The 15,129-nt window shown below is 41.3% G+C and overlaps 1 protein-coding gene across 1 annotated transcript in view; it reads left to right on the forward strand.

Annotated features, from left to right (window-relative positions):
• Window positions 1-1,091: 1,091 nt before the first annotated feature.
• LOC124616668 (molybdenum cofactor biosynthesis protein 1-like) overlaps window positions 1,092-15,129 on the forward strand; it is a 112,600-nt gene continuing 98,562 nt past the window's right edge. Inside the window, exon 1 of the mRNA XM_047144997.1 lies at window positions 1,092-1,199. Within this exon, the coding sequence (XP_047000953.1) occupies window positions 1,092-1,199 (108 nt within the window). The remainder of the gene's footprint in view (window positions 1,200-15,129) is intronic.

Below are 15,129 nucleotides of genomic sequence, written 5' to 3' on the forward strand. Positions count from 1 at the left end.
CGAGCGCTGCAGTAGGCAGTGAGACTAGTGCTGAGTGCGCAGTAGTATGGTAGAGTGTCAAGTGAGCAGTAGAGCAGGAAAGATGGGGAAGAATGGTGGTCGAGTGAGTTGTAAACGGTAAAATTCACTGGAGTATGACGAGTGAGCACGTCCCCCTGATCGTCGTGGGGTTGACTCTCACTAATGCCGATTCGCAAGTGATAAGAAACAGAAAGTGACAAGTGCCGAATTACGTGTTTCACGTCAACCGTGTCGGCCAGCAACAACCATGGATTGCAGTGAGGATTGTTGTGAATGTTAACCATCAGCATTGCGTGTGACAAAGTACTGAAAATCAGCAATCAATAAAAAGAGATAACCACAATTAGACGTGTAAGGCAAAGGTAGCAACTGCCTCAGAATTTGTGTGTTAGTAGGAAATATACATCAGTTGTACATCACAACCTTTGTGATTCTTAACAATAGACAAACGTTCAATCATTAGCTATTCCGTCCCAGAACAGCCGCATTCGGTTGAAATACTCCTGAAACCACAGCAGAACAACCAATAGCCTTTCATCCATTAAGCACATGGTCATATATCACAATAATTAACTGTTTGGTGTCTTCGGTAAATTACCCAAAATCCAGTAAAGGAATTAATCGGGGGTGTTTCAACACGAATGCTTAAAAATTCTTTTGTAGTTAACTTATTTTCAGATTATGAAGAGTTGTTTGTTACAGCTTGTATTTTTGTTCCAGGTGGCCCTGAACTTGATGGCTGTAGTGATGTCGTGAAGGCACAAAGTCGGAAGTTGTTAAACCTTCAGAAACAAGATTTTCAAAAGTACTTCTTCTCAGATACCAATATTTCGCCCCTGTTTGTGTCGGATACACAGATGTCTCAGTTGTTGTCACGTAATTTGAGTGTAGTGACTGAATCTAGAAAACAGTTTCTTTTGCTTCCCTGTGCCCCAAGCATTATGTGCAATGCAGGACTCCTAACAAAACAAACACACAGAGCACAGCCCTCTGTCTTCTCTTGCCGTTTCTGCAGTTTGGGAGCACAGTCCGAAAGTCGGACTCATGTTGACCGGTCTGGCAGGGCGAAAATGGTCAACGTGGGTTCGAAGCTGGTGACAGAACGGACTGCTACAGCACGAGCAAAGGTTTTTGTGGGACCCGAACTGATGAAACTCATACGAGAAAATGGCCTGAAGGTACTTAGCGTTGCTCGCCTGGCGGGAATTGTGGGGTCCAAGCAGACGTCCAGCCTTATCCCTCTGTGTCATAACATATCTTTATCCTCTGTGGCTGTGGACATTGAACTTTACTCTGCTCTCAACTGTGTGATTATAACTGGCACGGCAAAGTGTAGAGGGCAGACGGGCATGGAGATGGAAGTTCTCGCTGCTGTATCGGTGTCTGCCTTAACAGTGTACGATATGTGCAAAGCTGTGAGTCATGACATTTTGATATCTGAAATAATGCTTCTGGCCAAAAGTGGGGGAACTAGAGGAGACTTCCACCGGACATGAGCATCTGTGTGGGGCAGTGAAATAAGTTAAGTATACCTGGTGTGATGTAGGCAAATTTCAAAGTCTGTTCATAGTTATCATAAATTATATACACATCGAATTGGCCTGAATATAAGTTGCACCTTTAATTTCGAAAAAGAGAGAAACTTAATTAAAAATAATTTGTCAAGTTGCCCATTTACAAAAGCTTTTCAAAATGTGATTTACCCTTAACCAGTTTTTTTGTAGTACACTATAGATAAATTACACACAAAAACAAAGCTTTCAGTTGCAGTTTTCATGTAAGACACTCTTAACTTCACTAACATTCATTGTTTTGCCACTGTCAGTATTTTTGTCACTCTCCTCCCAAAGTACAGTGGCGTCGCTACAATCCCGGGCATTGCATGTGCAGCATTTCTTGAACCGTACCTTTAAAAAGCACATCTGTTAGATGAATAACTGTGAGTTTGAAATTTGCAACATAACTGTACCGAATTCCAAAATTTTCTCTCAATGTTGTGCTTCATTGGTGAAGAATAAATTATATTCTTTAGTTAGAGAAAAACTGTGCCTGTTCCACTGTCTAAAATAGTGAAACTGTGAGAATGGGAATACAGAGGGGTCCAGAAAAATGTAGACTCTCTTTGATAGTCAATATTGATGGAACAAAATGGCATAGTGTCAAAATTCTTGCATGGGAGGAAGATCATTTTGTGTGTTCAAAGTGACACCTGTTAGCAGCCAAGCAACATCAATGTTGCTGAATTGTTGACTGAAGTACAGCTGTCAATGTTGCCAGTGTGGTAGCTGCACAGGATGTCTTGATGGTTTCTCATATCTCATTCAGTGTAGCTGGGTTCTGTTGGTAAACTTTGTTTGTCGAGGTCCCCCATTGGTAGAAGTCGAGAATTGTAAGGTCCCATGAACTTGGTGGGCACTTGACAGTTCCTCTTCGTCTTATCTGTCGTCCAGGTATATTTTCATCTAAGTAGAATCTGATATCTCTGTGGTGGTGAGGCGGAGTACAGTCTTGTAGGTAAAAATCTTTTGTTTCCAAACACCACTTGGATGGCTAATAAAATCAATGTTTGCAGTATATGATACACCTCACCAGTTATGTACCTTCAAAGAAGAATGGGTCAGAGAAACAATACTATGATGGACCACACCACACATTATCACCAAGTGAAGTAACATGTTTGTCCATGTGAACATGAGGATTTTCAGCAGCCCAATACACGCAGCTATGACAGTTTACATTACCATTCAGGTTGAATTGTGCCTCATTAGGCCAGATAACCTTCCCTGCAAACCATTCATCTTCGTGAAGCATGCCTTCAGACCACTCGAAGTGCTCCATCCTTCGATTCGAGTTGTCCTCATTCATAGTGTGAAACAATCTTGGAATGTACACTTTCCACTTTGCAGTCTTCAGAATTTATCATGCACTTGATCAGCTTATCCCACTTCCCCATACACAATGCTTCATAGATTTTTGAGATGATCTAGAAAAATGTTGCAATACAGCAGTGCTGGAACCTGGAGGTTGATGTTGTTGTTCAGAGGACCTTTCCTTGTGCACATTTTAAACAGCATTGTCGGCTTAAAATTTATACCAAATACAATAAATTGTTGTTTCAGTACAGCCTTGCATTGCTCAAACAATAGTTGTACTTCATCCAGTGCTGCATTGTCATCTGCTGGAAACCCACACGACAAGATCTGTTGGGAAAACAGTGGTTTATACTACTACTCAAAATTGCAGCCATATAACACTTTGTTCCAAAGGTAATAACTATCAGAGAATGTCTACATTTTTCTGGATCCCTCTGTAGTCACTACCTAAATGGGATAGCAACAAAGAGAATGTTTGCATTGCTACCTCATACACAACAATTGATTTACAAACTGTAGTGATATTTTTGTTTCATTTCAAACTTAAGAAAAAGCACTACAGTTGAGGTTTCTATGATTCATAAAAGTCCCAGTTTTTATGGGAGATTTTTTGTAGAAATGGTGTATCTTATATTCAGGCCAATATGGTACCCGTTTCCATCCTGTTTTAAGTCTTAATTCAAAATATTTATCTTTCTTTTTCCAATACCTGATCAGTTTGAGAGAGATATTTAAAACAAAAAATAAGCACTAGCAAGTACGTTAATTTGCTATTGTTAAAACTTTTTCTCGTGCATGTTCTCTACAATTTTGATATGACACCACCTGCACTCTTATCTTGTTGCCAGTAAAAAGTGAGTAAGTAGGTCATTAAACTCTCTCTCTCTCTCTCTGTGCCCTCCCCCAGCTGTGTGGTAGTGTCCTCTGTGTTGCTCTATTGTTTCAATTTTTGATGATCCCGTGCTGTGAAAAGTTGAGGTGAAGTGTTCATTCTTAAATAAATAGTGTGTATCGGCTCTTTTCTCCTAGGATCAGGTTGTCATTGCTGTGTTCATTGATGTAAAATGACACTTTTTTAACAGTTCCTAAAAGGTGCACCACTTCATTGATACTTTTGCTCAGGTGTAGAGCATATTGGCCAGACTAATTTACATGTTTCAGCTTTACACTGTATGGTATCCTCTTTTTTAAAGGCCTATTATCTTTCTTGTGTGTGACTAGTCCAGAGATTGAAAATGTTTTATTTTGTAAGTTACCAATCCAGAACAGGTTTCTGTCAATTTAATTCTTCAGGTTTTTCCAGAAGTTTGCTGAAATTCCTGAGTTGTCCTTTGCACAGTCGGACATCATTGTCTTCCTCGCATATTTCGGTGACATTAGTTGTTGCTTTTACAAAGTGCTACTTGAGACTGACCGTCAGATGGAGCAGGTCTGTAATTTGTTCCCTCTGCCTTCGTGCTTCATCTGCAATCTGCTCTGACAGACACCATCCTCGGGTATCCGTGTTGCGTGATATTCCGAGTGTCATCTACACTCACGGGCACGATTCTTGTGTGTTATGTTTTCAGTCCAAGCTGGTTGGTAGAATTCTGTTTGCGGGCTGTCCCCGTTTGGGGACAATGATCGGCAGGGCATGAAACCCTAATCTTTCATCTTTCAGTTAACTCAAATGTCGAGTGTCACTTTTTTCATGTACTGCGGTTACAAATATAAGAAAATACAAAATGAAAATTTCTCAACATAGTCATGTTTCTTTTCAGTATGTTTCTCAGATCAGTACACTGCAATGTAAATATTCCATTAAAAGAATATATTTTTGATTGTTTCTTCAGTCAAAGATGCATTGCTTTTTTGACTTAACAATCAATGTCAAATCATTGTCCCTCAAACAATCCTGCAGGGGTTTGACAACGTGAGACCATGGCTTTATGGAGGATCACCTAGAATTAGCTGTCGTCTTTTCTGACATGATTTTAAATCAATGCTATCATCACTGTTTCTTTTGCTTAGGGTTTTGAGTCTAGGAATGATGCAAACAATCAGCAGTTTATTTCTTTCTTACGTGATCTTGTTTTTTCCTCCCTAGCCCCCTTTCTTCTTTCATTTGGTAGCCTCGAGCAAATTGAATATTCCTGCTTTTGTTTGTATTTATTAATCTGTTTGTGCCTCTAATTCTTAAAAGACTTCATTATGACACTAATAATCTGAAGCAGCAAATTTGGGGAAAAAGAGCTGCATTCATTTATGCTGTTGTAAAATGGAGGAATTGGTTGTAGTTGGAAAAAAATCTGCCTTTTACAGCTGCTGATTTTTGTCATTTATTTTACATAGCCCACCCATGATCTACAATCAGGTCTTCCTTTTTATGTTGTATTTTTTATAAGAATGTTGAAACATAGATGATTGTTATGCATCTTTGCAGCACCTAAACTTGAATATTGTACTTAAAAATGTTATTTGTTGTCTTTTTTAAATTAAATTGTTATGTTTAAGAAGTGAATTAAATAATTGTTACCTGTGACATAATTTTGTAGCAGCTAAACTTTGATTCTGGTCTTCAATATTTTAATTTTTATAGTTTGGGGTATGATTGTTGTAATTAGAAAATGAATGTGTGCTTTGTGCACTACGTTGTTACAGTAATTTGGAGTTTATTTTGTACATCATCTGGTGTAAATTATAAGAATTTAAGCAAAAACTTCTGTCTCTCAACAGCTTTCTTAATAACACTATTCCAGTAACTGGATATGCATATTGAAATATCTGTGTTGTATATTAGATTCTATGACCTGTACCGAGGCAATATTTTGCGGTTGCAAATTTTCTTGACTATTATTAAGTGTGTGTGCGTGTGTGTGTGTGTGTGTGTGTGTGTGTGTGTTGCTTATGCCCTACATACGAGTCCTCCAAGCTACTGATGATCTGACCAATGTACGACATGCCAAAATGCTACAGCTGCATGGGGAGATACAATTAAATCCCATCCCCCCCCCCCCCCCTCTCTCTCTCTCTCTCTCTCACTCTCTCTCTCTCTCTCTCTCTCTCTCTCAAAGATCAGCAGGTTCAGGAATCTAACACAGAAAGAATTTAATCACGGTTTCTTTTTCATCTCTATCATACAATGTAGTCCAATTTTTTGCTAATACAGAAATAACATTTTGTGATTTATGTAGTGTACTCTTCAAAAGATCTAATGATGTCCTCATTCCTTTCTTATAAACAAAACAAGAAGAAACTGACAATAATTGTCATTAAAATAAAACACAGAACAGTGTCTCCATAGCATCAATGAGCACATCCTTTCAGCACCTTTGACCCAGGCAGTGAACACAGCAGCGGTCAGTCTATGACTTGCAGCAGGTGAATCCCAGTCAGCTGCATTGCTCATACACCCCACATAAATAAAAATAAACAAAATCTAACAATACACATAACCAAGGCTTGATTTGTGACAGTATACCGCTGATGACGAAAAAAATTAGACCCAAAGATTTTGAGATGTGATACAATAGAACTTTTGCTCTAGTTGAAGCGGTAAGATACAAATGTTGTATTCACACTGTTAAAAAGCTCAGAAAAGTGTTATAACTTTTTCAGAAGTCTAAATCAAACTATGGAAACTCTCGGTAGGAACTTAGAAATATAGGAAATGATAGAGTGCTACTTACCATAAATAAATGTTAAGAAGTCTATTTTTTTTCTTTTAACAAATCTAGCACTGCATATTACTGCCAAATTAGTCATTACCTATGATTGCCCCAGTGGCAGAAGTATGTATAATAATGTCAAAACGTTTGTGACACTACACACTAGGAGAAGCTCAAGTTTCAGATACACGTTGATTGCGTTCTTGATGATGCTATCTACATGTTCATCCACACTCTGCAAACCACTATGAAGAGTATGACAGAGGGTACATCTCACTCTACCAGATATTAAAGCTTGTTCATGTTTCCTTTCCTCCATCTTGTACTTCAACTTTTCTTCCTTAAACTTATCCTGTTTCTAACTACTCTGATTTGCTTTTGTGGTTAGTGTGAATTTAAACTCAGTTGCCATAAATATCTAATATCTTTTATTGAACAGTGAATGGATTATTTTATATTTCATTTAATGCTGTTCTGCTCTTTGTTACGGCACAAATGGTGTTCCCTACTTTTGTGCAATTTTCACACAACTTGAAAAAATGGTGAGATAAACAACTAGCTTCATTATTTATTTATGTTTTGAATGTACCACTAATGTTTTGAATGTAACCAAAAATGCTTGTTGTTGTAAAATATACTTTCAACTTGCCTCCTTCACTAGCTGAAAACCTTTTTAGTTTCTCATGTTACCCCTGATGTCTTCTTTTTGGTTGATTCATTTATGATAACATTTTACTGTCCTGAGTAGTACCTGTGTATAAATATAATTTTATTTTTATTTTTAGTGATGTGTGTTTTTATGTGCATATTCTTTCAGTCCTGTGTAATGTGAGTCTCTGTTTAATGGTATGGTTATGTTGTCTTCAGACTTAAAGAATTGATGTAGAAATTTATAGTTTTCAGCATGTGGTTCAACAGATCCTTATTGTGTTCCTAAATTGGAAAAGTCCTAAAAACAGAAACTAGAAAATAACTGTATAGAAATTTTGGACCACCATTGGTTAAATATTTTATTACCAACCCAAGAAATAAATTGGGAACAATGTGCAGCATCTTATTCAGTGTAAAAGAAAACTCAAATTTAGTTAAAAGTGGACCACTTGAGTTTGCTAAAGGCATAGAATCGTGTGTTTCTAGTGTTCTTAAATCCATTCAAAACCCTCGAAAAGAACAAAAAAGTAAGAGAATATAATATTGAACTTACAGGCCTAAGTCTGGAAACAACATTATAATTGTGTGTATTTGGTTTTGTTTCTATGCTGTTGACATCCTGTACTGTTGATTTGAAATTATATGTGAGAGTTGATGTTTGGAAGCTAAATGCAGGAAAGAAGACCATGAAGTGAAATCCACCCTTCATGTTCTCAGTTGGCAGAGAATGTGGGCAAAGAACTGGAAATCTTTGAGGTACCAAATTGTCAAGGGCTGTGATATTGCCCTTTTAACGTCACTTAGAGTAGACATAGTTCTCTTAGTCCCAAGTGTAAGACAACATTTTTGGTACCTTACAATTTCAGTGGTTTCCATTTACAATTTCTGTTTACAGTGCTCATCATCAAATGTTTTGGTGTTGTTATTTGATTTCATATAAATAACATAGAGGTAGTTATTTTACATACTATTATGTTTCTGATAGCTTTTTCTCACAAAGCATACTTTAGGCTCGTATTTTATTGTAAAATATTGAAACTGACAGACATAAAGACTTGCATTTTCTGCATGTCTTCTGTCACCAGTTTCGCCTCTAATATTGACTGCAAAGCAGAAGTGATCGGCATAGAAAATGATGGAGTGAGGGTGGAGAGGGGTAGAGGGGTGGGGGGGGGGGGGGGGGGGGGGGGGAGAAATGTAATATTGAAACTAAAATCAAGAAAGAGAGCAGTCAATTGAGGATACAATGAAACATTTGGGACCTCATTAACTGCAGGATCATTCTAGTAGAATAGAATTGTATAAAAGATTACTGCCAAAGAGAAGTGTTAGAACTTCAAGTTTAACACATATATTTAGGAACAACACAACAACACATATAAGTCACTGAGTAAGTTGACCTGTGTACAAGTCGGCATTCGATTCAACACTGAGTCTCAGTCTAGCGGCCGCTGCTCGGCTGGCCGCTTAGGTGGCGCAGCTGCTGCATGGCTGGCAGACAGCGCCGCATGTAGAGGACGCGTGTAATTGCGCGGCAGCACTTTGAATAATCGGCGAGTCACAACATTTTTCCCCCCTTTGAAATTGTTGCACTGGTCTTGATGGAGGTGTCCTGGAGATGGCTAATGTAAAGTCTCGAGGAGGAGGCTTCCCGTACGGACGGAAGTGTCCCCGATGATAACGGGTCGAGATGACAGGAGACGTGGGTGATGTGTCGGCATCCATTGAAGGAGGAGGCGAGTAGATGTACTCTGACAGAGGATGATCCTCCGGTTCCTGCATGGGCACGTCTCCTGGTGGCGTCCGTTCTGGTGCTGGCATCGCGATGACGGTGAGAGGGCTGCGTTGTGAGTATTGAGAGATGCCAAGATCCCGGGCATCAGGTAGAGCCAAAAGTGGTGTGGCAGCATTCGGAACAGGCGTTGCTGGCACCCGAGGCCGAAGCTGGTCCGAATGACGCACTGCAACACCCGTGTCCATCTGGATTTCATACAGGCGTCTACCACGGTGTCGTAAGATGCGGCCCGGGCTCCTTTTTGGCCGCCTGCCATATCCGCGTACCCAGACGAGGTCGGCGGCGGTGAACCGGCCAAGGGAAGGCACCCGCGGCCATGAGGAGGGAGGCCGCAGAAGATGAAGTAGCGTGCGGGGCTGTCACCATGTAAGAGCTCAGCCAGGCTGTGATCGCCCATGGGGGTGAAACGGTAAGACGCCAGGAACTGGAGAAGCGCATCATCATCAGCAGAAGAAGTCAGAAGTTTCCGCATCTGAGCCTTAAATGTGCGGACCAGCCGTTCAGCCTCACCGTTGGATTGTGGATGGAACGGCGGGGCCGTGACATGAGTAACGCCGTGACGAGCACAAAAATCTGCAAAGTCGGAAGAGGCAAATTGCGGACCATTATCAGTAACAAGAGTAGAGGGGAGGCCTTCCAAAGAAAAAATGCGGGTGAGAGCACTAGTGATTGCCGCGGTGGTAGGTGACGTGCAACGGACAATGAAAGGAAAGTTAGGGTAGGCGTCAATTACAAGGAGCCAATAAGTACCTAAAAAAGGTCCCACAAAGTCAGCATGAATGCACTCCCAGGGCTTCTCAGGTGAAGGCCACGGTGACAAAGATGACTTCGGGGCAGCGGCCTGTGACGCACAAGGGCCGCAGGCAGCCACCATGTGTGCAATTTCAGAGTCAGCGCCAGGCCAGTACACATGACGGTGCGCCAGAGATTTTGTGCGAGACACACCCCAGTGCCCCTGGTGAAGGAGGCGCAAGACCGCAACACGCATAGATGCAGGTACCACTACACGCGGTGAAGCATTGTCAGTGGAGAGGAGGATAATACCATCCCTAGCCGTAAGGCGGTAGCGCAAAGTGTAGTAGTTCCGCAACGGATCAGAAGTCTTAGCGGACGGGCGATCTGGCCAACCCTCCTGAATACGGTGTAAAACCCGGGAGAGGGTAGGGTCAGAACCCGTAGCAGCTGCCAGCCTGTCCCCAGTGATGGGGAACCCGTCCACAACCCGCTGCTCGGCAACATCCAGGTGGAAACACAAAAGTTCGTCCCTATTGAATGCCTGATCAGGACCCATGGGAAGGCGAGACAAAGCATCAGCATTCGCATGTTGAGCCATTGGCCAGAAATGAATCTCATAATTGAAACGGGACAAGTAAAGAGCCCAACGCTGGAGGCGGTGTGCAGCCTTGTCGGGAAGTGACGTTGATGGATGGAACAAGGAAACAAGTGGTTTGTGATCCGTAACAAGATGAAATTTTGAGCCATAGAGAAAAACACCAAACTTATGAAGAGCATAAATAATGGCCAAAGCTTCTTTCTCAATTTGGGAATACCTTTGTTGGGCATCCGTGAGCGTTTTGGAGGCATAAGCGATGGGTTGTTCTGAACCGTCAGAAAAATGGTGTGCAAGGACTGCACCAACCCCGTATTGAGAGGCATCTGTGGCAAGAACAAGATGTTGGCCAGGTCAATAAGTAGCCAGGCATAGTCTTTAATTTCTGGAAAGCCGCGTCACATGACGCGGACCAGTGAAAAGGCACGTTTTTATGCAACAGGGGATGCAACGGCTGAGCCACCGACGCCGCAGATGGTAAAAACTTGTGATAGTATGCTACTTTCCCCAAGAAGGCCTGCAGTTCCTTAACAGATGTAGGGCGAGGAAGGGCATCGATCACAGCGACAGTGTGTTGAAACAGTTGAATACCATCGCGAGAGAGTTGGAACCCAAAGTACGTTATAGATGCCTGAAAAAATTGTGATTTCTGAAGATTACATTTAAGACTGGCAGTCTGTAAGACATTAAAAAGTGTGCAGAGATTTTGAAGATGTTCGTCAGTGGTGGAGGCAGTGACAACAATGTCGTCCATGTAATTGATACACCCAGGGACAGGGAGCAATAATTGTTCCAAGAATCGCTGAAAGAGAGCAGGGGCACTAGCAACCCCGAATGGCAAGCGTTGGTATTGATAGAGGCCGAAAGGCATGTTAAGGACCAGAAACTGCCAGGAAGCAGCATCGAGAGGAAGTTGATGATAAGCTTCTGACAGGTCAATTTTAGAAAAATACTGTCCTCCAGCGAGTTTAGTGAACAGTTCTTCAGGACGGGGCATAGGGTAAGTGTCAATGAGGCATTGAGCATTTACAGTGGCTTTGAAATCGCCACAGAGACAAATATCACCATTGGCCTTAGCAACTACAACAACAGGGGAGGACCACTCACTGGAAGTGACAGGAAGTAAGACCCCTGACGCAGTGAGACGATCCAACTCCCGTTTTACCCGATCTCGAAGGGCCACAGGAATGGGCAGAGCCTGAAAAAACTTAGGCCGAGCCGTGGGTTTGAGCATGATATGAGCTTCAAAGTCGTTCGCACAGCCTAAACGGGGAGAAAAAAGGGACGAAAATGTAGTCGACAAGGAATCCAGTTGAGCATAAGGAATAGCGTCAGAGACAATATTGACAGAGTCAACTATGGAGAACCCAAAAACGCGAAAGGCATTGAAACCAAAAAGATTTTCTGCGTTGGCAGAACTCCGGAGATGGGAACTTGCCCTTCAGTATATCCTCTCTTCTCGTTATCCGCCAGGCCTCAACCTCTGCTAATTTCAAGTTGCCGCTGCTCATAGCTCACCTGTCTTTCAACAACATCTTTGCCTCTGTACTTCTGCCTCGACTGACGTCTCTGCCGAATCTCTTTGCCTTTACAAATGTCTGCTTGTGTCTGTGTATGTGTGGTTGGATATGGGTGTGTGTGCAAGTGTATACCTGTTCTTTTTTCCCCCTAAGGTAAGTCTTTCCGCTCCCGGGATTGGAATGACTCCTTACCCTCTCCCTTAAAACCCACATCCTTTCGTCTTTCCCTCTTTCCTGATGAAGCAACCGTTGGTTGCGAAAGCTAGAATTTTGTGTGTATGATTGTGTTTGTTTGTGTGTCTATCGACCTGCCAGTGCTTTCGTATGGTAAGTCACATCATTTTTGTTTTTAGATATATTTTCCTGCATGGAATGTTTCCCTCTTATTATGCGTTCAGTTAACTAAGTAGAAATCAGTAATATCTTATCTCAGTGAGGAACTTGAAACTTTCAGCACAGGTCAGGAGCATGTAGAGGTGCTCTTCCTCTACTTGAAAAGAACAGTTGACCACGCACTGAGTAGATAGGTTCCTAGTAGAACAGTTCATAATGGGATGGAACCTCCGTGGTATACAGTCACTGTAAAGAAAACTTCTAAAGGAACAGAGATTACTGCATAATAGGTGTAAAACAAAGTGTAGGATTATAGATTGAGAGACGCTGGATGAAACATGTTTGGCTGTCAAGAGAGCAATGCATGAAGCCTTCAATGACTACTGTAGCAGAATATTGTCAAATGACATTTCACAAAATCCAAATAAATTCTGGTCGTATGTAAGGGCTGTTAGTGGCAAAAAAGTTAGTGTCCAGTCCCTAGCAAGTGAGACAGGAACTGAAATTGAGGGTAGCAAAGTAAAAGCTGAAATTCTGAACTCGATTTTCAAATGTTCCTTTGCAAATAAAAACCCAGGAGAACTGCCCCAATTCAATCCTCGTACACTGAAAAAATGAACGAAATAGGTATTAGTGTCAGTTGTGTTGAGAAACAGTTGAAATCATTAAACAAAGCTCCAGACCCCGATGGAATCACAGTCAGATTCTATATTGAATTTGTGGCTGAGTTATCCTCTCTTCTCACTGTAATCTATCCAGAAAACCTTACCTAGTTTTTGGAAAAAGTTACAGATCACACCCGTCTACCAGAAGGGTTGTAGGTGTGACAAAACTACCATCCAGTAGCCATGACATCAATTTGTTGTAGATTCTTAGAAAATATTTTGAGCTCAAACATAATGAGGTATCTCGAACGGAACTACCTTCTCGAATCAACCAGCATGGTTTTCAAAAATATAGATGATATGTAATCCAACTCTCACTTTTCTCACATAACTTGCTGAAAGCGTTGGATCAAGGCAACAGGTAGATTGTGTTTCTTGATTTCCTAACAGTATTTGATTCTGTTCCACACCTACACTTACTGTGAAAAGTACGATCATATGGGGTATCAAGTGAAATACGTGACTGGATTGAGGACTTTTTGATAAGAAGGACACAGCATGTTACCTTGGATGGAGAGTCATCATCAGATGTAGAAGTAACTTCAGGTGTGCCCCAGGGAAGTGTGTTGGGGACCTTGCAGTTCTTGTCCATTAATGACCTTGCTGTAAATCAGGATTTTTGCAGATGATGCAGCTATCTGTAATGAAGTGCTATTTCAGAGAAGCTGCATAAATATTCAGTCAGATCTTGATGAGATTGCAACATGGTGCAGTGATTGGCAACTTGCTCTGAATGTTTAGAAATGTATAAACTTAGTATCCTGTGACTATAATATTGGTGAGTCACTGTCGGAATCTGCCAACTCGTACAAATACCTGTGTGTAACACTTTGTAGGAATATGAAATGGCATGATCACATAGGTTCAGTTGTGGGTAAAGCAGGTTGTAGACCTTGGTGTATTGGTATAATAATGGGGAAGTGCAATCAGTCTACTAAAGAGATGCTTACAAGTCATTCGTGTGACCCCCCCCCCCCTCCCACCCCCCCTAGACTATTGCTAAAGTGTGTGGGACTTGTACCAGATGAGACTAGCAGGAGACATTGAATGTATACAAAGAAAGGCAGCATGGTCACAGGTTTGCTTAATCCATGGGAGAGTGTCACAGAGATACTGAAGGAACTGAAATGCAGACTGTTGAAGACAGGTGTAAACTATCCCAAGAAAGTGTATTAGCAAAGTTTCAAGAACTGTCTTTAAATGATTACTCTAGGGATATACCACAACCCCCCCCCCCCCCCCCCCCACCCCCCGCCACCACATATTGCTCTCACAGGGGTCGTGAAGATAAGATTAGAATGATTACTGCTCACACGGAGGCATTCAGACAAATTCAGACAATCATTCTTCCATGCTCCATACATGAATGAAACAGCAAGAAACCCTGATAACTGGTACAATGGGACTTACCCTGTACCATGCACCTCCTGGTGGATTGCAGATTATAAACGTAGATGTGAACTGACAGTCTTTTACATGTGCATAAGGGAAACATCTAATCACCTTTATTTTACCAAGACAAAATTTATGATTTTCTAAAGTTTCAAACCTTGACAGGAAATAATGGATTAGGCTGTCCGTAAATTATAAACTAACATTACTGTGATGATGGAAAATCTCATATAAAGACGTGAAACAAATACTAACAAAGAGATAGAGGGGCTGGCCAGTACAGCCAATAGATACACAAAACATAACAGAAAATTTACGTATCCTAGCTTTTGGAACTTTGTTCCTTCGTCAGGGAGGAGAGAGGGGAAAGAAGGGGAAGAAGAGAAAGTGGATTCAGTTACTCACAACCCAGGTTATGAAGCAACAGGGTAGAGGTAAACAGGGAGGGTAGCAAAGATGGAGGCATGGGTGTATACTCTACAGTATGTCAACATGTTGCCTTGACCTGTTTGATAACCAGGTCTGGCTCCAATTTAGTGCACACGGGACATCATCGAACAACTCCAGTGTCTCCCAAAAACAGCATTAACCATCCCTGTTTTGATGACAATGTGAAACAGGCATGGAACTTCATCCCACAAACTCATAACCAGCACAATGCATGCACGTTTGCATGCTTACATTCGGGCAGTTACACTGGATTTCAATGCATTAGTGTATCACATTTGCAATGGTGTATCTCGCACTTATATTATCCTGTGATCTTGCAATGTTAATCACTTAAATAAGTTACTTAGACATATATGTTCCTGAAATTTCATTACTCTACGTTAATTACTTTTTGGTGTTGCAAATTTTTTTTTTTTTTTTTCAGTGTACATGATGACTACAATAATACATTA

Source organism: Schistocerca americana, chromosome 5 (genome assembly GCF_021461395.2).
Source record: "Schistocerca americana isolate TAMUIC-IGC-003095 chromosome 5, iqSchAmer2.1, whole genome shotgun sequence".
NCBI lineage: Eukaryota > Metazoa > Arthropoda > Insecta > Orthoptera > Acrididae > Schistocerca > Schistocerca americana.